A 21,315-nucleotide genomic window follows, 5' to 3' on the forward strand; every position below is an offset into this window, starting at 1 on the left:
GAGACAGAGTCTCGCTCTATCGCCCAGGCTGGAGTGCATTGGCACGATCTCGGCTCACTGCAACCTCCACCTCCCAGGTTCAAGCGATTCTCCTGCCTCAGCCTCCCAAGTAGCTGGCATTACAGGCACCCACCAACACACCTGGCTAATTTTTTGTATTTTTAGTAAAGACAAGGTTTTAGCATGTTGGCCAGGCTGGTTTTGAACACCTGATCTCAAGTGATACAACTGCCTTGGCCTCCCAAAGTGCTAGGATTACAGGCATGAGCCACTGTGCCTGGCCTAATAAAGTGATTTTATGTGCTTATTGTGTGAAGCACTCTTTCTGTGTATTTTTAAAAATTGAGATGTAATTCATCTGTGTATATTTAAGGAGAATAGAAGACTTGCTCATAATGGTAGAATTTTAAAACTAGATATGACTCCGAGGTTGCTCCAGACCAACACTGAGATTTTGAGTGAAGAGGGGCAGTGAGCAGCTCTGTGGCTTGGTCCAGCACTTGCCTAGCCCCTGACTGGACCAAAGCCAAATCCATTTTCCATTTTCCAGTTTACACCTTGGTGTCTCCAACTATGAGTACTTTTTTTTTTTTTTGAGACTGAGTCTCACTCTGTCGCTCAGGCTGGAGTGCAGTGGCACGTTCTCAGCTCACTGCAACCTCCACCTCCCAGGTTCAAGCAATTCTCCTGCCTCAGCCTCCTGAGTAGCTGGGATTACAGGCGCCCGCCACCACACCCAGCTAATTTTTGTATTTTTAGTAGAGATGGGTTTCACCATGTTGGCCAGGCTGGTCTCTAACTCCTGACCTCAAGTGATCCGCCCGTCTCGGCCTCCCAAAGTGCTGGATTACAGGTGTGAGCCACCACGCCCAGCCCAAGTACTTTTGGTGTCGGGAAACCACCAGGAGTCAGCAGTGTCAAGCTCCCCAAGGCATTCGTCATGCGCTCAGTGCTTTCCTGGCTTTTGCCACAGCGGGAGGTGACATGAGCAAGGCGGGTGACACGAGGCTCCTCCACAGCTACAGGAGGCACTCGGGCCACCGCGAATTCGTGATCAGTGCTCCAGTTCTGCTGGCGCCTTCCAGCCTTGCCCAGCCATCCCAGGAGCACACTGTGTTCCTTTCAATGAAAACGTGTGGAACAGGTACCACATTTGTAGCAGCTGTTGATGGAAATCTGTTAGTGACAAAGTGCTTAGACACAGGAGAAGCCACTCACATCAGAACCCCTGGGGAGCTCGTTAAAAGGCAGACTCCCAGTACTACCTGGACCTGGGGATGGCAGCCATGACTCTGCGAGGCAGAGCCAGAGGCCTCAGTGAGCGATGCTTATGGCTGAGCCCCACGTGTCAGGAGAAGGAAGCTCCTGGGAGGCTGCACCTGGCACTGTGCCATGGACAGGGGCACCCCAAGGCCTGCAGGTGGAGAGCGCTGACTCCAAGGTGGGTGTTTAGGGTGACTTAGGAAGGAAGGAGTGTTCCAATAAAAGCTGGCCCTGTGGTGGGCCTAGATTAAGCAGGGACTGCCAGAGATCAGGACTGATGCTATAGCTCAGGGTCTGCTTATTTAAAAACCTTGCTCACCCAGGAGTGGTGGCTCACACCTGTCATCCCAGCACTTTGGGAGGCAGAGGCGAGTGGATCACCTGAGATCAGGAGTTTGAGACCAGCCTGGCCAACATGGTGAAACCCCGTCTCTACTTAAAATACAAAAATTGGCTTGGCCTGGTGGCACATGCCTATAATCCCAGCTACTCAGGAGGCTGGGGCAGGAGAATCACTAGAACCCAGAGGTGGAGGTTGCAGTGAGCTGAGATCATGGCATTGTACTCCAGCCTGGGCAATAGAGTAAGATTCTGTCTTAAAATAAAATAAAACAAAACAAAACAAAACAAAAACTTTGCTCATTGTGTGTTATTTTATAATGTTATTTGGTGATAGGATTTAAGCTGCTTTTAAAAAATATTTGGAAGACATCTTTTTTTTTTTTAAATTAAAGTCTGGAAATCTTATAGGACAGGCAGGCATCTCAGAAACTTTCTTTACCGATTTCTGCCTGCAGGGAGTTGAGGCCCTCACCACCACCCAGTGGCAGCACTGGGACCCTGCCTTCATTCCACATTTACTGTGAACCTCTGGGCAGGTGCTGGGCTGGCGGGGGGCAGAGTGAACGGGACAGAGCCCACCCTTCACGGAGCCCACCTTTGTCTTGTCACTTCAACCATACAGCAACCCCTTGCGAGTGAACTCATATAACCCTAATGTAGACAATGCCTCAGGTAACACCACAACTCAACAAACAGACAAAATGACACACACGTCTCACTGCCTTTATTTCCAGGAATTAGTGGTGGGCCCTTGGAAAACCACTACAGACTGAGGCAATTTCACTTCCACTGGGGAGCAGTGAACGAGGGGGGCTCAGAGCACACAGTGGACGGCCACGTGTACCCCGCAGAGGTTTGTAGACGTGGCCTAACAGCACATATCTGGATGCTTTCTGTGTCTCCGGCTCTATGGTCGGGGGTGAACAAGCCATGCCCGCTGCTCAGATGTGAAGGATTTCCTGGGGCCTGGGACTGTCAGTGCTCAAACCAGAACAGTCGGCCGCCCCACCCGTTTAGCCACACCCCTCTCCTACGAAGAAGGCACTGTAAGTTCTTTCATTTAACGGAAGAAGAGACTGAGGTTCTGAATGGTTACGGAACTTGCCAAAGCCAGACAGCTGGAATTCAAAGTCAGAGCTTGAGCTCTTTGCCGCGCTTCACTCGGCTGTGTGCTTGCAGCTATAGGGACTAGCAAATCCACAAGGCCCTCTGCTGAGAAGCTGAACATCTTTGCAATAGAGATCATCTTCTTTTGTTTGTTTGTTTGTTTTTTGAAACAGGGTTCACTCTGTCACCCAGACTGGAGTGCATTGGTGCAATCTTGGCTCACCACAACCTCCGTCTCCCAGGCTCAAGCGATTCTCCTGCCTCAGCCTCCCGAGTAGCTGGGATTACAGGTGCGTGCCACCAGGCCCTGCTAATTTTTGTATTTTTAGTAGAGATGGGGTTTCGCCATGTTGGCCAGGCTGGTCTTGAACTCCTGACCTCAAGTGATCCACCCACCTCAGCCTCCCAAAATGCTAGGATAACAGGCGTGAGCCACTGCACCCAGCCAAGATCATCTTCTTAAAGCAGTCTTATTTTCAACATTCCAAAGTGGGAGTCAGTAGAGAAAATGAGTGCAGATCAATGCTGGGAATTGGTTTTTGTAGTTTTTTTGGGTGATAAGTGATGCCTTATAGATTTCCCCAAATATTTTATTATGAAATTTTTGCAACATATGAAAAAATGAAAAGAAATGAACGAGAAGAATCTACGAGTTTGACGTCTCAGTCCTGTGATGATCATTTTTGCCATATTCACTTTATCACACCTCTGCTCACCCACTCACCTGACCTTTTGATGCTTTTTCAAGCTGAGGACTCTTTCTGTTTTTTGAACTTGTTGTTGTTATGAAAGTAATGCTGCAGTTAATGTGGAACTAGAGTCCACCCAAACCAAAAAATGAAAATTGCTTGTAATCGCACACCCAGAGGTGACCTCCGGACATTTTATAAGTAGGGAGTGATATCTATTGTCATCATCATACACATATTTATAAATAGTTCCAAGAATGAGCGCAACAATGGCTTCTGTGTGCTTCCTTTCATTTAACAACATGCCTTTTATTTTAGTATCTCTATCTGCAACTTTGTTTTTGATGAACAGATATTTTATTTATTTATTTATTTATTTTTGAGACAGTATCACTTTGTTGCCCAGGCTGGAGTGCAGTGGCGCGATCGCACTATCTCGCGATCTCGCAACCTCTGCTGCCCAGGTTCAAGTGATTCTCCTGCCTCAGTCTCCTGAGTAGCTGGGATTACAGGCACCTGCCACCGCGCCCAGGTAATTTTTGTAGTTTTAGTAGAGACGGGGTTTCACCGTCTTGGCCAGGCTGGTCTTGAACTCCTGACCTCGTGATCCACCTGCCTCGGCCTCCCAGAGTGCTGGGATTACAGGCGTGAGCCACCACGCCCAGCCGAGGCCTGAGTTTTTTTCTGGTAATTCTTGTCCAAGGATAACTAGGAAGTAGAAAATAATGAAACCACCCATTTCTATTGGATGAGGTTAACATGATCCTCTCCTTTTTCCTCCCACCGGGAAGACTGAGGCTCTTCCTTCCCGTGGCTTCGTCAAGTGCCTGGGAGCTCAGAGGTGCTGCTGGTGCTGGGATCTTACACATCTGGCTGCAACAACTTAGTTCTTTTTTTTTTTTTTGAGATGGAGTCTCGCTCTGTCACCCAGGCTGGAGTGCAGAGGCACAATCTCAGCTCACTGCAAGCTCTACCTCCTGGGTTCACGCCATTCTCCTGCCTCAGCCTCCTGAGTAGCTGGGACTACAGGCGCCCGCCACCACGCCCGGCTAATTATTTATTTATTTATTTATTTTTGTATTTTTAGTAGACACGGGGTTTCACCATGTTAGCCAGGATGGTCTCGATCTCCTGACCTCGTGATCCACCCGCGTCGGCCTCCCAAGGTGCTGGGATTACAGGTGTGAGCCACCGCGCCTGGCCATTTCATTATGATTAAGTGGACACATAGGTCAGCCGTTCAGAAGGGGAAGTGACTGTCTTATTTCTTGCTGATCAGTTTAAGTTCTCTTTCCATTGTGTTTCAGCTGCATTTAGTTCACTGGAATTCTGTGAAATACCAAAATTACAAGGAAGCTGTCGTGGGAGAGAATGGTTTGGCTGTGATAGGCGTGTTTTTAAAGGTAATCGCTCGCTGGGGTGTAGATCTAATGAAGAAAGTGGTGATCCATCACTAGGATTGCTTTTTTTTTTTTATTTGAGACAGGACTCGCTGTGTCACACAGGCTGGAGTGCAGTGGCGCAGTCTCGGCTCATTGCAACCTCCACCTCCTGGGTTCAAGTGATTCTCCTGCCTCAGCCTCCCCAGTAGCTGGGACTATAGGAGTGTGCCACCACACCCAGCTAATTTTTGTATTTTTAGTAGAGACAGGGTTTCACCATATTGGCCAGGCTGGTTTCGAACTCCTGACCTTAGATGATCCGCCCACCTCGGCCTCCCAAAGTGCTGGGATCACAGGCGTGAGCCACTGTGCCTGGCCTAGGATTGCTTTTAAAACGTGGTGTATTTACAGTGGAGTGAGCTTCCCCCGCCCCCCACACCCACTGCCTTTTCAGCTAACCCCTTGTGTGTCTGCCACGCAGCTCGGGGCCCATCATCAGATGCTGCAGAGGCTGGTGGACATCTTGCCGGAAATAAAACATAAGGTAAGCTGCATATTTGAAATCAGCAGGCCGGGCGCGGAGGCTCACGCCTGTAATCCCAGCACTTTGGGAGGCTGAGGCAGGTGGATCACCTGAGGTCGGGAGTTCGAGACCAGCCTGACCAACATGGAGAAATCCCGCCTCCACTAAAAATACAAAATTAGCCGGGTGTGGTGGCACATGCCTGCAATCCCAGCTACTCCGGAGGCTGAGGCAGGAGAATCGTTTGAACCCAGAGATGGAGGTTGCAGTGAGCTGAGATCGCGCTGTTGCACTCCAGCCTGGGTGACAAGAGTGAAATCCTATCTCAAAAAAAGAAAAGAAAAGAAAGAAGTCAGCATAATTTGACAAGCAAAATTGTTTAGTGCAGCGATTCATTTGCAAGGAAAAAGAAACCTCATAGTGGAAAGAGCCCCGCCGAGGCGCTGTGATTCCAGTTCTGGAAACAGGATTCCGCAGGGTTGATGCTCGTGTGTCCACAGCTAGCTCTCTCTGACTTCGAATGCGTCACCACTGCTCTGGGACCCTGTTTCCTCCTCCACAAAATAAGGGTGTTGGGCTCAATGGAAGTTCCCAAAATTCAGCCATGCAGGCAAGATCCTGAAGACTTTGACATATCTGCCTGCCAATGGGACAACTTTCTACTGAATATTTTTCTTTTCTTTTTTATTTTTTCGAGGAGTCTCCCTCTGTCACTCAGGCTGGAATGCAGTGGCGCGATCTCAGCTCACCGCAACCTCCGCCTCCCGGGTTCAAGCAATTCTCTTGCCTCAGCCTCCCATGCAGTTGGGATAATAGGTGTGCGCCACCACACCCAGCTAATTAGTAGAGACGGGGTTTCACCATGTTGGCCAGGCTGGTCTCAAACTGCTGACTTTAGGTGATCCGCCCGCCTTGGCTTCCCAAGGTGCTGGGATTACAGGCGTGAATCACCGCGCCCAGCCTACTTAATATTTTTCTTTAAATTGATTAGCTCGAAAAATTTTTAGCCTTGTCCTGGGTGATGATATTCACTAATGATAAAGTTTGTTTTAAAACAGATTGAAACAAAAACCTCAAATCCCTAACTAATAACATTTAAGAATGTTGACTCATGTTACCACCCAGCACATCCTTGAACAGTCCCTGTCCAACCCCAAGCCCAAGGGCAGAGTGAAACCTGCCCAAACCGCGGCTCTCCGCCCAGCTCTCCACACGCTTCCCTGCATCCAGCGCCCAGCTCTCCACACGCTTCCCTGCATCCAGCGCCCAGCTCTCCACACGCTTCCCTGCATCCAGCGCCCAGCTCTCCACACGCTTCCCTGCATCCAGCGCCTAGCTCTCCACACGCTTCCCTGCATCCAGCGCCCAGCTCTCCACACGCTTCCCTGCATCCAGCGCCCAGCTCTCCATACGCTTCCCTGCATCCAGCACAGCTCGAAAAGATGGCGGGGACAAGAGTGTCGCCTTTCTCCAAGATCAGCTGAGAAAAGGCTTTGAGGGAGAAGGAGAAATTCCAAAGAAATGTAGTTCATTTATTCAGCAGCAAACAAAAGAATTCCACGGCAGAAGGAGTCAACGCAAGCCTCAGATGTGCGGACGGATGAGGCTTCAACCTGTGTTAACAATGGTGCGGGCTGGTCCAGATGGAACTGGGGCCAGCCCTTCCTCGCGGTTCAAGGAGCCGTATGATCTGCACGTGGCCTTCGCCTTGATGGGACCAGATCACCCCCCGCTGCCCCATCTGCCTGCTCAGGAACTTCACAAGGCCACGGTTCTGAGAGCTCTGACGCCCCATCCTCTTCCTCCGCGCGGCTCCATAGCCAGAGGAAGCCTGGGGAGGGGTTGTTTTCCCAGCCAGCCTCCACCTCCCACACTAGGTGGTCCCACCTCTTGGTGGGAAAGAAAAGAGCTGGCTGTGAAGGACCCTTTGCCCAAGGGCTGTTTTCCTCCCGGGGAAGGTTCTGGAGCATTTCTTCCCCATGGGGTAAGTCAGAATTTTCTAGGCAAACCACAGGGGAGGAATGATGCCCGGGACAGGGGAGGAAGTGCCACCGCGGACTGAGCTCTGGTCCTGATGCTGATCTCTGGGCTCATCCCCTCAGCTGAAAATAAAGAGTTAGACTCTTTTTTTTTTTTTTTGAGATAGAATCTCGCTCTGACGCCCAGGCTGGAGCGCAATGGTGCGACCTCGGCTCACTGCAACCTCCGCCTTCCAGGTTCAAGTGATTTTCCTGATCAACCTACTGAGTAGCTGGAAGTACAGGCGCCCACCACCATGCCTGGCTAATTTTTGTATTTTTAGTAGAGACGGAGTTTCACCATGTTGGCCAGGCTGGTCTCAAACTCCTGACCTCAAGTGATCCGCCCACCTTGGCCTCCCACATTGCTGGGATTACAGGCGTGAACCACCGCGCCTGGCCGAGTTAGACCTTTGAGAAATTAAAAGACCTTAAGAGGCTGGGTGCGGTGGCTCAAGCCTGTAATCCTAACACTTTGGGAGGCCAAAGCAGGCAGACCACCTTAGGTCAGGAGTTCAAGACCAGCCTGGCCAACATGGTGAAAGCCCATCTCTACTAAAACTACAAAAATTAGCCAGGCATGGTGGCAGGTGCCTGTAATCCCAGCTACTCGGGAGGTTGAGGCAGGAGAATTGCTTGAATCTGAGAGGTGGAGGTTGCAGTGAGCTGAGATTGTGCCACTACACTCCAGGCTGAGTGACACAGCGAGACTCGTCTCAAAAAAAAAAAAAAAAAAGACCTTAGGAGGTAAAAGGCCCAGCCTTGGGGGCAAGAGTCTGTGCTTCATGGGTCAGGGAATGGGAAGAGACTTGAACAACCCTCTCACCTAGAGGCTCCTAGCCTAGGACTTCTGTGAGCTTCTCCCATAGCACAGTGTATCAGAGAGCCCCACAGTTGGACTCCTGGGTCCAGAGCCCTGGTCCACCACTCCTGAGCTGCGCACCTCTGAGCCTCAGCTTCCTCACCTGTGAAATGGAGATGTTAAACATCCATAGTAGCCTGGGTGCGGTGGCTCACACCTGTAATCCCAGCACTTAGGGAGGCCGAGGTGGGTAGATCACCTGAGGTCAGGAGTTCAAGACCAGCCTGGCCAACAAGGCAAAACCCCATCTCTACTAAAAATACAAAAATTAGCTGGGTGTGGTGGCACACTCCTGTAATCCCAGCTACTCAGGAGGCTGAGGCAGGAGAATCTCTTGAACCCAGGAGACGGAGGTTGCAGTGAGCCGAGATCATGCCACTGCACTCCAGTCTGGGTGACAGCTCGAGAATCCATCTCCAAAAAAAAAAAAAAAATCCACACTAGAGCAGCATTCTCACCATGTAATGGAATAAGAAGCATGTCTGGTTCTTGGTGAAATGTGCAGTTGAGTTTAAGGCCCAGCTGTGGCCAACACTCACACACACACGTCTGCTGTGGAATGCACAGGCTGCTGCTGCCTGTCACGAAACAAAAATCCACCAGCCCAATCACTAAGGTTAAAATCACTTTTTGTTGCTGTGGGTGCTTTCAGTCAGCTGATTCCCAGAGAGAGCTATTACCTTTTGGGAGTCCATGAAACTTTAGAATGATGGCCTTGTGATGGAAAATGCTAGAAGTGTGGTTGAATCTAACTCCTGATTGGTGGGCAGTGCAGCGCAGGACGGGCCGTGGTGGCCTCAGGCTCAAGGGCAGATGGCCTTGGCTTCAAATCCCAGCTCTGCCACTCACCCCCACGGACTCAGCAGTCCTCACCCAGGGACGGGCTCAGCTGCAGCTTCTGGGCTGCTTTCCTGTTTTCCTCCAGTTAAGGAACAAGCTGTCCTGAACTAGGGCAGGAAAGACCAGAGTCACGTAGTCCCCATCATCTCTCCTGGTTCCAGGCTGGTCCGGGCCCTGCTGTGGGACTGACTTGGCAGAGACCCTCCAGGAATGCCTGCCACGGTTGTTCCCTGGGGATCCAGCTGGCTTCTATGCAGTGCTCAGGGCTCCAAGGGTGCATTTCCAGAAAGAGCCAGATGGACAAGATGTCCTTTTCTGCCCTGGCTTCCAGAGTCACAAAGCACTGCTCCTGCGGCATCCTGTTCACCACTCCCGCCAGGAGCACCTGCCCAGGCTCAGGGCAAGGGGACATCACCCCACACCTCGGTGGGAAGGGTTCAAAGAAGCGACAGTCCTCCACAGAAATTATCACACTGAATCTTCCAATCACTCCACAGGGCACAGCCTGTGATTCATCTGTCTTGCACACACAGGGAAACCAAAGCTCACAGAGGCAGAGAAGGCCTTGCCCGGGCACACAGGTGGCAGGTGAAGAGCCCATTTTTAAACCCAGGAAGTGGGTCCATGCAGCCTGAACTCCCAGTCATCCCAGCGCCCACCTCCCACATGCAGTCAGAACCCAGGCTGAGCTCCAGCCCCTGCTGCACATTTCTGAGCTTTTCAGCAGCTTAGAGGGAAACACAGGCAGTGTCTGTAACCAAAACCACATTAGGCGCTGCCTGGAAGCCCGGACCCCCACCCCCACCCCCAGCGCCGTCCCATCTGCACAGGCCCCTACCAGTGCTGACCTGTCACTATGCACTCAGCTCCCAGCATGCAGGCACAGCCCCAGTGTGGCCCCAGTGACCCTGGGCAGACAATCCCAGAATGGAGACCTCGAGGCTTTGCCTTTGACCCTCTCATCATTGCCAGAAGTTTTGGCAAAAACTGCCCACAGAGGGTCCCTACCCTCCATGCCTGGACAAGCTGCAAGCTCCTCAGGCTGCTGGGGCCCCCCCTCATCCCTGCCTTAGCAAGAGTCAGGGCTACAGGGGAATTGGCTGCCTTGTGGAGTTGAAAACAGCCCACCAGGTCCAGGGGATCGAGGGAACAGCTCTATGCCCTGTGGGGGCTCTTCTAGCTTTGGCAGCAGCAGCGGCAGCACCTACTGAGCCCCATGCCCATGTGGCAGGCACTGATGGAAGCCCATTACAGCCACCACACTGCCTGTCGTATACCTGGGGAAACTGAGAGTCTAAGAGGACAAAGCAAGGGCGGAGTTAGGCTGGGTGGGGCTTGATGCTCATAAAATGTGGGGTCCTGTTTAAGAGAAAGAAGACAAAACCAGGAATAGAACGGTGGCTCACGCCTATAATCCCAGCACTTTGGGAGGCTGAGGCGGGCGGATTACCTGAGGTCAGGAGTTTGAGACGAGCCTGACCAACATACAGAAACCCCATCTCTATTAAAAATACAAAATTAGCCAGGCATGATGGCGCATGCGTGTAATCCCAGCTACTAGGAAGGCTAAGCACGAGAGTCGCTTGAACCCGGGAGGTGGAGGTTGTGGTGAGCCGAGATTGTGCCATTGCACTCCAGCCTGGGCAACAAGAGCGAAACTCCGTCTCAAAAAATATAAATAAATAAAAGAAAAGTGGAACAAGTCACCAACCCACTTCCGCCAGCAAAGGCTTGTGGTGCTTTCCACAGGTAGCTAGGCCATCCGTGCTCAGATAATGGATGTGATGGTCTTCAGCCTCATTGGTGTGCTCACCGGTGTCCCATTCTAGCTGCCTGGGTCTCACCACACGCATAAATGAAGGGCCCTGACTTGCTTTGGGGGCCCTGAGGGGAGCAGCTTTCTGTAACCACATGGCTGCTCCAGCCCTCATGCATCTTAGAGACAGGAGAGGAACTCCTGGGGAGGATGAGGCAACACGCAGGCATCCTCTTCTCAGCCCAAGGCTAGAAAGCTTAATTGGCAAGAAACCTGCACGCAGTGGAATGGCTGGGGCCTGCCCCTCCCCCGACTGATTCCTGCAGCCCTGGGGAGGGAGGGAAGAGCCGGCACCTTGGAACAGGCCAGGCCTCAGTGGCCCTGACTGGCAACGTGGCTTTGGGCAAGTTGTTTATATCTGTCTGTCTGTCTTCATCAGTAAACTAGAAATACTTCTTGAAGGGTTGTTCTGAAGATTTGAAGTAGTTGCTCAGAAAGTGACTGGCACATCTGTGCCCTGGGAGCGGGGACGTGTGGCAGGCAGGAGGAGAGGACATCTCACTGCACACCCGCCTGTTACCCATGTGCACAGACCGACGTCTCACTGCACACCCGCCTGTTACCCACGTGCACCAGACTGACGTCTCACTGCACACCCGCCTGTTACCCATGTGCATAGACCAACACCTCACGGTGCACCCACCTGTTACCCATGTGCACAGACTGACGTCTCACTATACATCCGTTACCCATGTGCACAAGCAGCCTGCTCCTTCACAGCCCAGCTAGAGCGTGCAATGGGATGTCAACCCAGCTAGACCACGCAATGAGATATTACTTGGCAATCAGAAAGGACACAGCTCTAACTCACGCTGCGGTGTGGGTGAGCCTCAAAAGCACCGTACTAAGTGACAGACGCAAGACACAAATGTTCCACATGTTACATGACTCAGTTCCTATGAAACCCACAGAGACAGAAGCAGCACGGCGAGGGTGGGGACAAGAGCTAAAAAGTACCAAGCTTCCTCCTTGAGGTGCTGAAAATGTTCTAAAGTTGACTCAGGATGGCTGCACAACTGTGAATATACCCAAAACCATAGAATTGTACACTTCAATTTTTATTTACTTTTTCTGGTTTTTTTTTTTTTTTTGAGATGGAGTTTCACTCTTGTTGCCCAGGCTGGAGTGCAATGGCATGATCTCAGCTCACTGCAACCTCTGCCTCCCGGGTTCAAGCGATTCTCCTGCCTCAGCCTCCTGAGTAGCTGGGATTAGAGGCATGCGCCACCACGCCTGGCTAATTTTGTATTTTTAGTAGAGACGCGGTTTCGCCATGTTGGTCAGGCTGGTCTCGAACTCCCGACCTCAGGTGATCCACCCACCTTGGCCTCCCAAAGTGCTGGGATTACAGGCATGAGCCACCGTGCCTGGCCTATTTACTTATTTTAAGAAAGGATCTCACTCTGTCACCCAGGCTAGAGTGCAGTGGTATGATCACAGCTCACTGCAGCCTCAACCTCCGGGGCTCAAGCCATCCTCCCACCTCAGCCTCCCAACTACCTGGGACCACAGGCATGTACCACTGCACCTGGCTAGTTTTTGTATTTTTTGGAGTCAGGGTCTTGTTATGTTGCTTAGGCTGGTCTCAAACTCCTGGCCTCAAGCAGTCCTCCCACATCGGCCTCCCAAAGCGCTGGGATTACAGGCATGATCCATCGTGCCCAACCAGGTTGTACACTTTAGATGGGAGAGTTGCATGGTATGTGAATTCTATCACAATAATGCTGTGGGTTTTGTTGCTGTTGTTGTTGTTTGAGACAGAGTCTCTCTCCGTTGCCCAGACTGGAGTGCAATGGTGCAATCTTGGCTCACTGCAACCTCTGCCTCCTGTGCTAAAGCAATTCTTGTGTCTCAGTCTCCCGAGTAGCTGGGATTACAGGCACCTGCCACCATGCCTGGCTAATTTTTGTATTTTTAGTAGAGACGGGGTTTCGCCATGTTGGTCAGGCTGGTCTTGAACTCCTGACTTCAGGTGATCTGCCTGCCTTGGCCTCCCAAAGTGCTGCGATTACAGGCATGAGCCACTGTGCCCAGCCTATAATGCTGTTTTTTTTTTTAATTAACTGGATAATTATAAACGTGAACACGTGTGCACAGAACTGATGCACGTGTCTGCAGGCGTGGACACTCCTGGGCTTCCTTCTGGTAGCTCAGCCACCTCTCTTGACCCTGACCCTCACTGCTTGATGTTAGGAGACAAGCCCAAGGCATCTAGGCTGCCGGCTTCCACCTTGGAAGGCCAGGGCCCAGCAAAGTCAAGGTGATGTGATGTGGCTGAGCAGGGAGGCCATCTTCCTTGCAGACAGGGACTCTGTCACTTTGGACTGGACTCTTGTCCCACGGTGCTGGCCAGGGACAGGTGCAGAGTTGTGCTTGGTTGGCATGGGACGCTGATGAGGGCTGTGTTGCGGCCAGGCCCAACCACCATGAGCTGAGATCATGCCACGGCACTCCAGCCTGGAACACAGAGTGAGACTCTGCCTCAAAAAAATAAAAAAAATAAAAAGTTATAAATAGAACTACCCTATGATTCAGCAATCACACACTTCTGGGTATATATCCAAAAGAGCTGGCTGGGCACAGTGGCTTATGCCTGTAATCCCAATATTTTGAGAGGCCAAGGCAGGAGGATCACTGGAGCCCAGGAGTTGAACAGCTTGGGCAAGATGGCAAGACCCCCTGGCTACAAACAATTAATTTTAAACCCTGGTATGGTGTCCTAGCTACTTGGGAGACTGACGCGGGGGGATCGCTTGAGCCCAGGAATTAGAGACTGCAGCGAGCTATGATGGCATCATTGCATTCCTGCCTAGTTGACAAAGTAAGACCCTGACTCTTTTTTTTTGCTTTTTGGCTGTGAGTGTATTCAATGCAAAATAATCCTCTCTAATTTTACTGAGGTGGCTGGCCATGTCCACGACCAAATCTGCCTCTAAACTGGAATTTGGTTGCTGACCCAGCCCGAGCCTCGGCTTTCTTGTCGCACCAGGGGCACAGCACTCCGTCTGTAGTTATGTCTGTCGGCTTCCCCTCTTGTGAGTCTTGCAGGTCGCCCACCCTCCAGACCTTTAGGCCGAGGCCTGCCAGTCCCTGGATGGCTGCAGCGTAGGGTGGCAGGCACAGTTTCCAGGGACAGATGAAGGTAATCACGGAGATACTGGATACCCTGATCGGTAAGGTAGCAGTAGAAATGTCTCCAGGCAAGCCAGGCACGGTGGCTCACGCCTGTAATCCCAACACTTTGGGAGGCCGAGGTGGGCAGATCACGAGGTCAGGAGATCGAGACCATCCTGTCTAACATGGTGAAACCCCGTCTCTACTAAAAATACAAAAAATTTGCCGAGCGTGGTGGCGGGTGCCTATAGTCCCAGCTACTGGGGAGGCTGAGGCAGGAGAATGGCATGAACCCAGGAGTTCAAGTTGGTCTTGAACTCCAGGAGGCGGAGCTTGCAGTGTGCCAAGATCACACCACTGCACTCCAGCCTGGGTGACACAGCGAGACTCCGTCCCAGAAAAAAAAAAAAAAAAAAAAAAGCAACAATACAGGGACTCCTGACACATGCTGCAATGTGGATAAACCTGAAGGACATTATGCCCAGTGAAATAAGCCAGACACAAAAGACAAAAACCACAGGATCCCACCCACATCAGGTCCCCAGAGTCCTCAGATTCAGAGAGATGGAAGCAGAATGATGGGTGCCAGGCCTGGGGGAGGAAGCTGGACATAGTGTTTAGTGGGGTCAGGACAGAATTTGAGTTTGGGATGATGGAAAAGTTCTGGAGATGGATGGTGGAGATGGTTGCACCACAATGTGACTGCATTTAACGCCATCAAACTTTACACTTAAAAATGGTTAAGATGGGCCGGGCATGGTGGCTCATGCCTCTCATCCCAGTGCTGTGGGAGGCTGAGGCAGGTGAATCGCCTGAGATTGGGAGTTCAAAACCAGCCTGACCAACATGAAGAAACCCCGTGTCTACTAAAAATACAAAATTAGCAGGTGTGGTGGCGGGTGCCTGTAATCCCAGCTACTCAGGAGGTTGAGGCAGGAGAATCACTTGAGCCTGGGAGGCGAAGGGTTGCAGTGAGCCAAGATCGCACCATTGCACCCCAGCCTGGGCAACAAGAGCAAAACTGCATCTCAAAAAAAAAAAAAAGGTTAAGATGGTAAATTTTATGTTATGTATATTTTATCACAATAAAAAGTAATATTTTTTGCAGCCAAGGTATGCTAAAAGAAATGGCTTTTTTATTTTTTATTATTAATTAATTAATTATTATTATTATTATTATTATTTGAGACAGAGTCTCACTCTGTTGCCCAGGCTGGAGTGCAGTGGTGTGATCTCAGCTCACTGCAGCCTCTGCCTCCTGGGCTCAAGCAATTCTCTTGCCTCAGCTTCCTGAGTAGCTGGGACTACAGGCGCCCACCACCACATCTGGATAATTTTTGTATTTTTAGTAGAGACAGGGTTTCATCATGTTGACCAGGCTGGTCTCGAACTCCTGACCTCAAGTGATCCACCCGCCTCGGCCTCCCAAAGTGCTGAGATTACAGGGGTGAGCTACTGCGCCCCAAGAAATGACTTCAAAAGGAAAAATGTAAGCACCAACATAAGCTGGTGTAATGTAATGTAATTCCCACCAATGTAAGTTGGCAGGAATCCTTGCTCTGTATAGAAGGGTCACATTTTCTTATCACTGCTTCCAAGTGTGACAGCAGTGGCCTCATGGCCTTATCTCGGGGAAAGCACTTCCTTCCAAGCACCATGAAGGCCTCCCGTGCTGAGACAAGATGGAAGCTCCCTGAGGACTGAAGTCCCGCCTGAGGACTGACACGGCCTGTGCTTCTCGGTCTCTCAGGACGCGCGGGCGGCCATGCGCCCCTTCGACCCCTCCACTCTGCTGCCCACCTGCTGGGATTACTGGACCTATGTGGGCTCGCTCACCACCCCGCCGCTGACCGAGTCGGTCACCTGGATCATCCAGAAGGAGCCCGTTGAAGTGGCCCCAAGCCAAGTGAGCCGTGCCCGTAACTGGCATGATGGCGCTTCATGGAAGGCGTCTCTCTTGCTTGGCAGTGTCACTAAGACGCTGCATAAGAGCCTTGAGGAGTTATATATATTCTTTCGTGCATTTGGGGTGTTCTTACACAAGAAGAAAGTTCCAATTGAAGTAGGAGCTTGTTGAGATTGGACAGCGGTTCCAGTGATCACAGCGAGCATGTTCTGAGCAACGCCCTAACCTATCACATACAGACACACAAGGCATCCATGGGAGTTGTCCCAGGGTCATGTGTCTGCATGGTTTTTGTTTTCTTCCTTTTTCTTTTCTTTCCTTTTGTTTTTTTTGCGACAGAGTCTCGCTCTGTCGCCCAGGCTGCAGTGCAGTGGCTCGATCTCAGCTCACTACTACCTCCACCTCCTGGGTTCAAGCAATTCTCCTGCCTCAGCCTCTCGAGTAGCTGGGATTACAGGCACCCACCACCACGCCTGGCTAATTTTTGTATTTTTAGTAGAGACGGGGTTTCACCGTGTTGGCCAAGCTGGTCTTGAACTCAGGTGATCTGCCCACCTTGGCCTCCCAAAGTGCTGGGATTCCAGGCATGAGCCACCGAGCCCGGCCTCCTTTTTCTTATCTAAATAGTTTCATTGCTTTTTTTTTTTCAAAAATTAGTTAATAATCCTTGTATACATTTTTAAAAGTTATACTATTGGGCTGGGCATCATGGCTCATGCCCATAATTTTAGCACTTTAGAAGTCTGAGACAGGCAGATCACTTGAGGCCAGGAGTTCGAGACCAGCCTGACCAACATGGTGAAACCCCGTCTCTACTAAAACTACAAAATTAGCCAGGCGTGGTGGTGCACGCCTGTAATATCAGCTACTTGGGAAGCTGGGGCAAGAGAATAACTTGAAGCCGGGAGGTGGAGGCTGCAGTGAGCCAAGATCGCACCACTGCATTCCAGCCTGGACAACAAGAGCAAAACTCCATCTCAAATAAATAAATAAATAAAAATACAAAAATTAGCCGGGCATGGTGGCGTGTGCCTGTAGTGCCAGCTACTTGGGAGGCTGAGGTAGGAGAATCACTTGAACCTGGAAGGCGGAGGTTGCAGTGAGCTGAGATGGCACCACCGCACTCCAACCTGGGTGACAGAGTGAGACTGTCTCAAAAAAATAAAATAAAAAATAAATAAAAGTTATACTATCATTTTTTTCTGGAAATCTTAAGAATCTATAGCAATTCTGTCTGTCCAAGGCAGTTCAGAGCCACAGGCGTGCTGCCTATGCCCCGCCCCCGCCCGGCAGACGTTTCTCAGCAGTCGCAGCAGGACTTAGCATCTCTGGCTCATCTCTTTCCGAGGGCTCCAGGTGAGCTCTTAGAGGGTCTTTCAGTCTCCTGGGCCTGTGAAAATATTCCCTTATATACAAACCATGGCATGATGTCATTTGCACGTGGAGATGTGGGATGCAGAATATCTGCCTACCTCCAAACCAGAGCTGTTGGACATGGGGAAGGCTTTTGTTGAAGGTGGCCCCTTGTCAGCAAGGCCCTTATGCCACTCAACAAGCATATATGTGACAAGTGCCCATTCTGGGTCTGTGCCACCAAGAGAGGGTGGGAGGGGGGCAGGTGTGGAGGGGCAGCACAGGAACAGGGCATTCGTCTCAGAACACTGCTGTCTGGCAGGAAAGTAGAAACGAAGCCAATAGTATTAAGCCAGGGTGGCCGGTGTCATATAAAAATGCAGGGCAGGAGCCCCTTATCCTGAGCAGGGGAGCCAGGGAGGCACATGTCCTGGAAGGCGGGCAGTTTTCCAGGGGAGGAGAAAGGCTGCCTTACTGAGACAGTCAACAAATGTGCAGACCACAAATGTGGATGAGCACACTGTGGTCATGGCCCAGGAGGCCACGTGCACCATGCGTGCGCAATTCTAAGGGGCGCTGGATCATCACGCAGGGCTAACTGGCCCAGTATGCTGTCAGCAAGTAGACATAATCTCACTTCTGAATTTAATTAAATGCGTGAGTTGCCTCACAGAGTTCATAAGTATATTCTGTGAACAAGTGAGATAATACATAAAAAGTCTTTTTTGATTTTTTATTTTTATTTTTTGAGACAGAGTTTCCCTCTTGTTGCCCAGGCTGGAGTGCAATGGCGTAATCTTGCTCACCACAAGCTCCACCTCCCAGGTTAAAGCGCTTCTCCTGCCTCACCCTCCCAAGTAGCTGGATTACAAGCATGAGCCACCACATCTGGCTAATTTTGTATTTTTAGTAGGGATGGGGTTTCTCCATGTTGGCCAGGCTGGTCTCAAACTCCTGACTTCAGGTGATTCACCCACCTCGGCCTCCCAAAGTGCTGGGATTACAGGCATGAGCCACCACACCTGGCCTCCCAAAGTGCTGGGATTACAGGCATGTGCCACCACACCTGGCTAATTTTGTATTTTTAGTAGAGACAGGGTTTCTCCATGTTGGCCAGGCTGGTCTCAAACTCCTGACCTCAGGTGATTCACCCACCTTGGCCTCCCAAAGTGCTGGGATTACAGGCATGAGGCACCGCATCCAGCCACAAAAAGTAGTCTTTTAGTTCCTTGAGTGAAAAGTAAATTCAAATGTTACTTTAGCATTTACACTATAGGTGTTAGTTATCTATTGCTGTGTAACAAATAGCTCCAAAACATAGTGGCTTTAGAAAACAATCATTTGGGCCGGGTGCAGTAGCTCATGCCTGTAATCCCAGCACTTTGGGGGCCGAGGTGAGTGGATCGCCTGAGGTCAGGAGTTCAAGACCAGCCTGACCAACATGGTGAAACCCTGTCTCTACTAAAAATACAAAATTAGGCTGAGCACGGTGGCTAACGCCTATAATCCCAGTACTTTGGGAGGCCGAGGCAGGTGGATAACCTGAGGTCAGGAGTTTGAGAGCAGCCTGACCAACATGGAGAAACCCATCTCTACTAAAAATACAAAATTAGCCGGGCGTGGTGGCGCATGCCTGTAAGCCCAGCTACTCAGGAGGCTGAGGCAGGAGAATCCCTTGAACCCAGGAGGCGGAGGTTGCGGTGAGCAAAGATCACACCATTGCACTCCAGTCTGGGCAACAGGAGCAAAATTCCATCTCAAAAAAAAAAAAAAAAAAAGAAAATTAGCCGGGCATGGTGGCTCACGCCTGTGATCCCAACTACTCGGGAGGCCGAGGCAGGAGAATCGCTTGAACCTGGGAGGTGGAGGTTGCAGCGAGCTGAGATCTTGCCAATGACACTCCAGCCTGGGAAACAAGAGCGAAACACTGTCTCAAACAACAACAACAATGACAACAAAAACCAATCATTTATTATCTCCCATAGTTTCCTTGGGTTGTGAATTTGGGTGGCTCTGGCTTACCATCTTTCATGAATTGTAGCCCAGTGTCAGCTGGGACTGTAGCGATCTGAAAGCTCAACTAGGGCTACAGGATTCATTCCAAGGTTGGCCCTCTCAAGTGGATGGCAAGTTGGCGCTGGCAGTTGGCTGGGAGCCTCAGCTCCTCTCCCTGTGGGCCTCTCCTCGGGGCTGCTTGAGTACCCTCCCAATATGGTGACCAGCTTCCCCCCCAGAGCAAGTGATCCTAAAGACCAAGGCGGAAGCGGCAATGCCTTTTATAACCTGGCCCTGCACACACCATCACTTCCACCATCTTTACTGGTCATTTCGGGCCATCCTGATTCAGCATGGGAGGAGACCACACAAGGTCTGAGGGACACCCGGGGGCTGGCTCACCCTGCACTCATACCAAGCTCACCCTGGCTGCCCTCTATTCCAGCTCTCTGCATTTCGTACTCTCCTGTTTTCTGCACTTGGTGAGGAGAAGATGATGGTGAACAACTATCGCCCACTTCAACCCCTGATGAACTGGAAGGTCTGGGGGTCCTTCCAGGCCACTAATCAGGGCACAAGATCCTAGAGATATTAGGTCCACATGAATAGCAGAACTGACTTTGAAGGAAGGAAGCGTTGTTTCCCAAGTTTCACAATGTGATTGTACGTGACTTCTGAAATTAAAAAGAGAGAATGAGGTTATTGTTTTAGTCAAAGTACTTTTCAGCTGCAAGTGAAAGAAAGATGTGTAAGTACTGTGGGGAACATAACGCTGGGATGGAGGGGTGTGCCATGGCACCCAATGCAAGTGCAGGGTGCTTAGTTTCACTGTAACAAAGTATCACAAACTTGGTGGCTTAAAACAATGAAGATTGATTCTCTTACGGTTCAGTGAGCCAGAAGCCTGACACCAAGGTGTCCGCACGGCTGCTTCCTTCTGAGGCTCTAGGGGAGGATCCTTTTCTGTGCCTTTCCAGCTTCAGCTTCCTCCTTGTAAAAACTCCTGGCCGGGCGCATTGCCTCATGCCTTTAATCCCAGCACTTTGGGAGGCCGAGGTGGGTGGATCACGAGGTCAGGAGATCGAGACCATCCTGGCCAACATGGTGAAACCCTGTCTCTATAAAAAACACAAAAATTAGCTGGGTGCGTGCCTGTAATCCCAGCTACTTGGGAGGCTGAGGCAGGAGAATTGCTTGAACCCGGGAGGCAGAGGTTGCAGTGAGCCAAGATTGCACTATTGCACTCCAGCCTGGGCAACAAGAGCAAAACTCCATCTCAAAATAAAAAGGAATTCTTGTGAGGCCAGGCACAGTGGTTCACGCCTGTAATCCCAGCACTTTGGGAGGCCGAGGCAGGTGGATCACTTGAGGTCAGAAGTTTGAGACCAGCCTGGCCAACATGGTGAAACCCCGTCTCTACCAAAAATACAACCAAAAGTAATCTGGCAGGATAAAACCAGAAAACATACACAATTTGATGTCAAGACCTATTTCAAAAGCTATAGCAGGCCAGGTGCAGTGGCTCATGCCTGTAATCCCAGCACTTTGGGAGGCCGAGGTGGGAAGATCACCTGAGGTCAGAAGTTCAACACCAGCCTGGCCAACATGGCGAAACCCTGTCTCTGCTAAAAATACAAAAATTAGCTAGGTGTGGTGGCTCATGCCTGTAATCCCAGCTACTCAGGAGACTGAGGCAGGAGAATCGCTTGAACCCGGGAGGCAGAACTTGCAGTGAGTTGAGATCACGCCACTGCACTCCAGCCTGGGCGACAGAGCAAGACTCCATCTAAAATAAATAAATAAATAAAAATAAAAAGCTATATTAATTAAGATAATGTGGTACCTGTCAGAGAAGGACAAATCAACCAATGAAAAAGAATAGCATGTCTAGAAGGTTCCACACATTTGTGATCCCTGAGTCATGCTGTAGGGAATGGATGGGCTTTTCTGTGAATAGTTTTGGATCATTTGGATACTTATCTATCTACGTATTGATTGATCGATCAATTCATCAGTCGATCCACAGGGTCTCACTATGTTGCCCAGGTTGGTCCTGAACCCCTGAGCTCCAATAGTTCTCCTGCTTTGACCTCCCAAAGTGCTGG

General features: G+C 50.6%; 1 protein-coding gene across 1 annotated transcript; it reads left to right on the forward strand.

Moving 5' to 3' along the window:
• The first annotated feature begins 984 nt into the window (after window positions 1–984).
• On the forward strand, window positions 985–19,796 carry LOC115931101 (carbonic anhydrase 5A, mitochondrial-like). The gene is made up of 6 exons (XM_031003009.1): window positions 985–1,144; window positions 2,340–2,458; window positions 4,709–4,804; window positions 5,265–5,327; window positions 15,707–15,862; window positions 19,656–19,796. Exons 1-6 carry the CDS (start codon window positions 985–987, stop codon window positions 19,794–19,796), a joined length of 735 nt encoding a protein of 244 aa, XP_030858869.1.
• The last annotated feature ends 1,519 nt before the right edge of the window (window positions 19,797–21,315 follow it).

The sequence above is a fragment of the Gorilla gorilla genome, chromosome 18, assembly GCF_029281585.2.
Source record: "Gorilla gorilla gorilla isolate KB3781 chromosome 18, NHGRI_mGorGor1-v2.1_pri, whole genome shotgun sequence".
NCBI lineage: Eukaryota > Metazoa > Chordata > Mammalia > Primates > Hominidae > Gorilla > Gorilla gorilla.

Coding starts and splice junctions, on each gene's coding strand:
- LOC115931101 (XM_031003009.1), top strand. CDS start 985: ATGAGCAAGGCGGGTGACACGAGGCTCCTCCACAGCTACAGGAGGCAC. Junction 1,145..2,339: donor AATGAAAACGTGTGGAACAG/GTACCACATTTG, acceptor CTTTATTTCCAG/GAATTAGTGGTGGGCCCTTG. Junction 15,863..19,655: donor TTGAAGTGGCCCCAAGCCAA/GTGAGCCGTGCC, acceptor CCTCTATTCCAG/CTCTCTGCATTTCGTACTCT.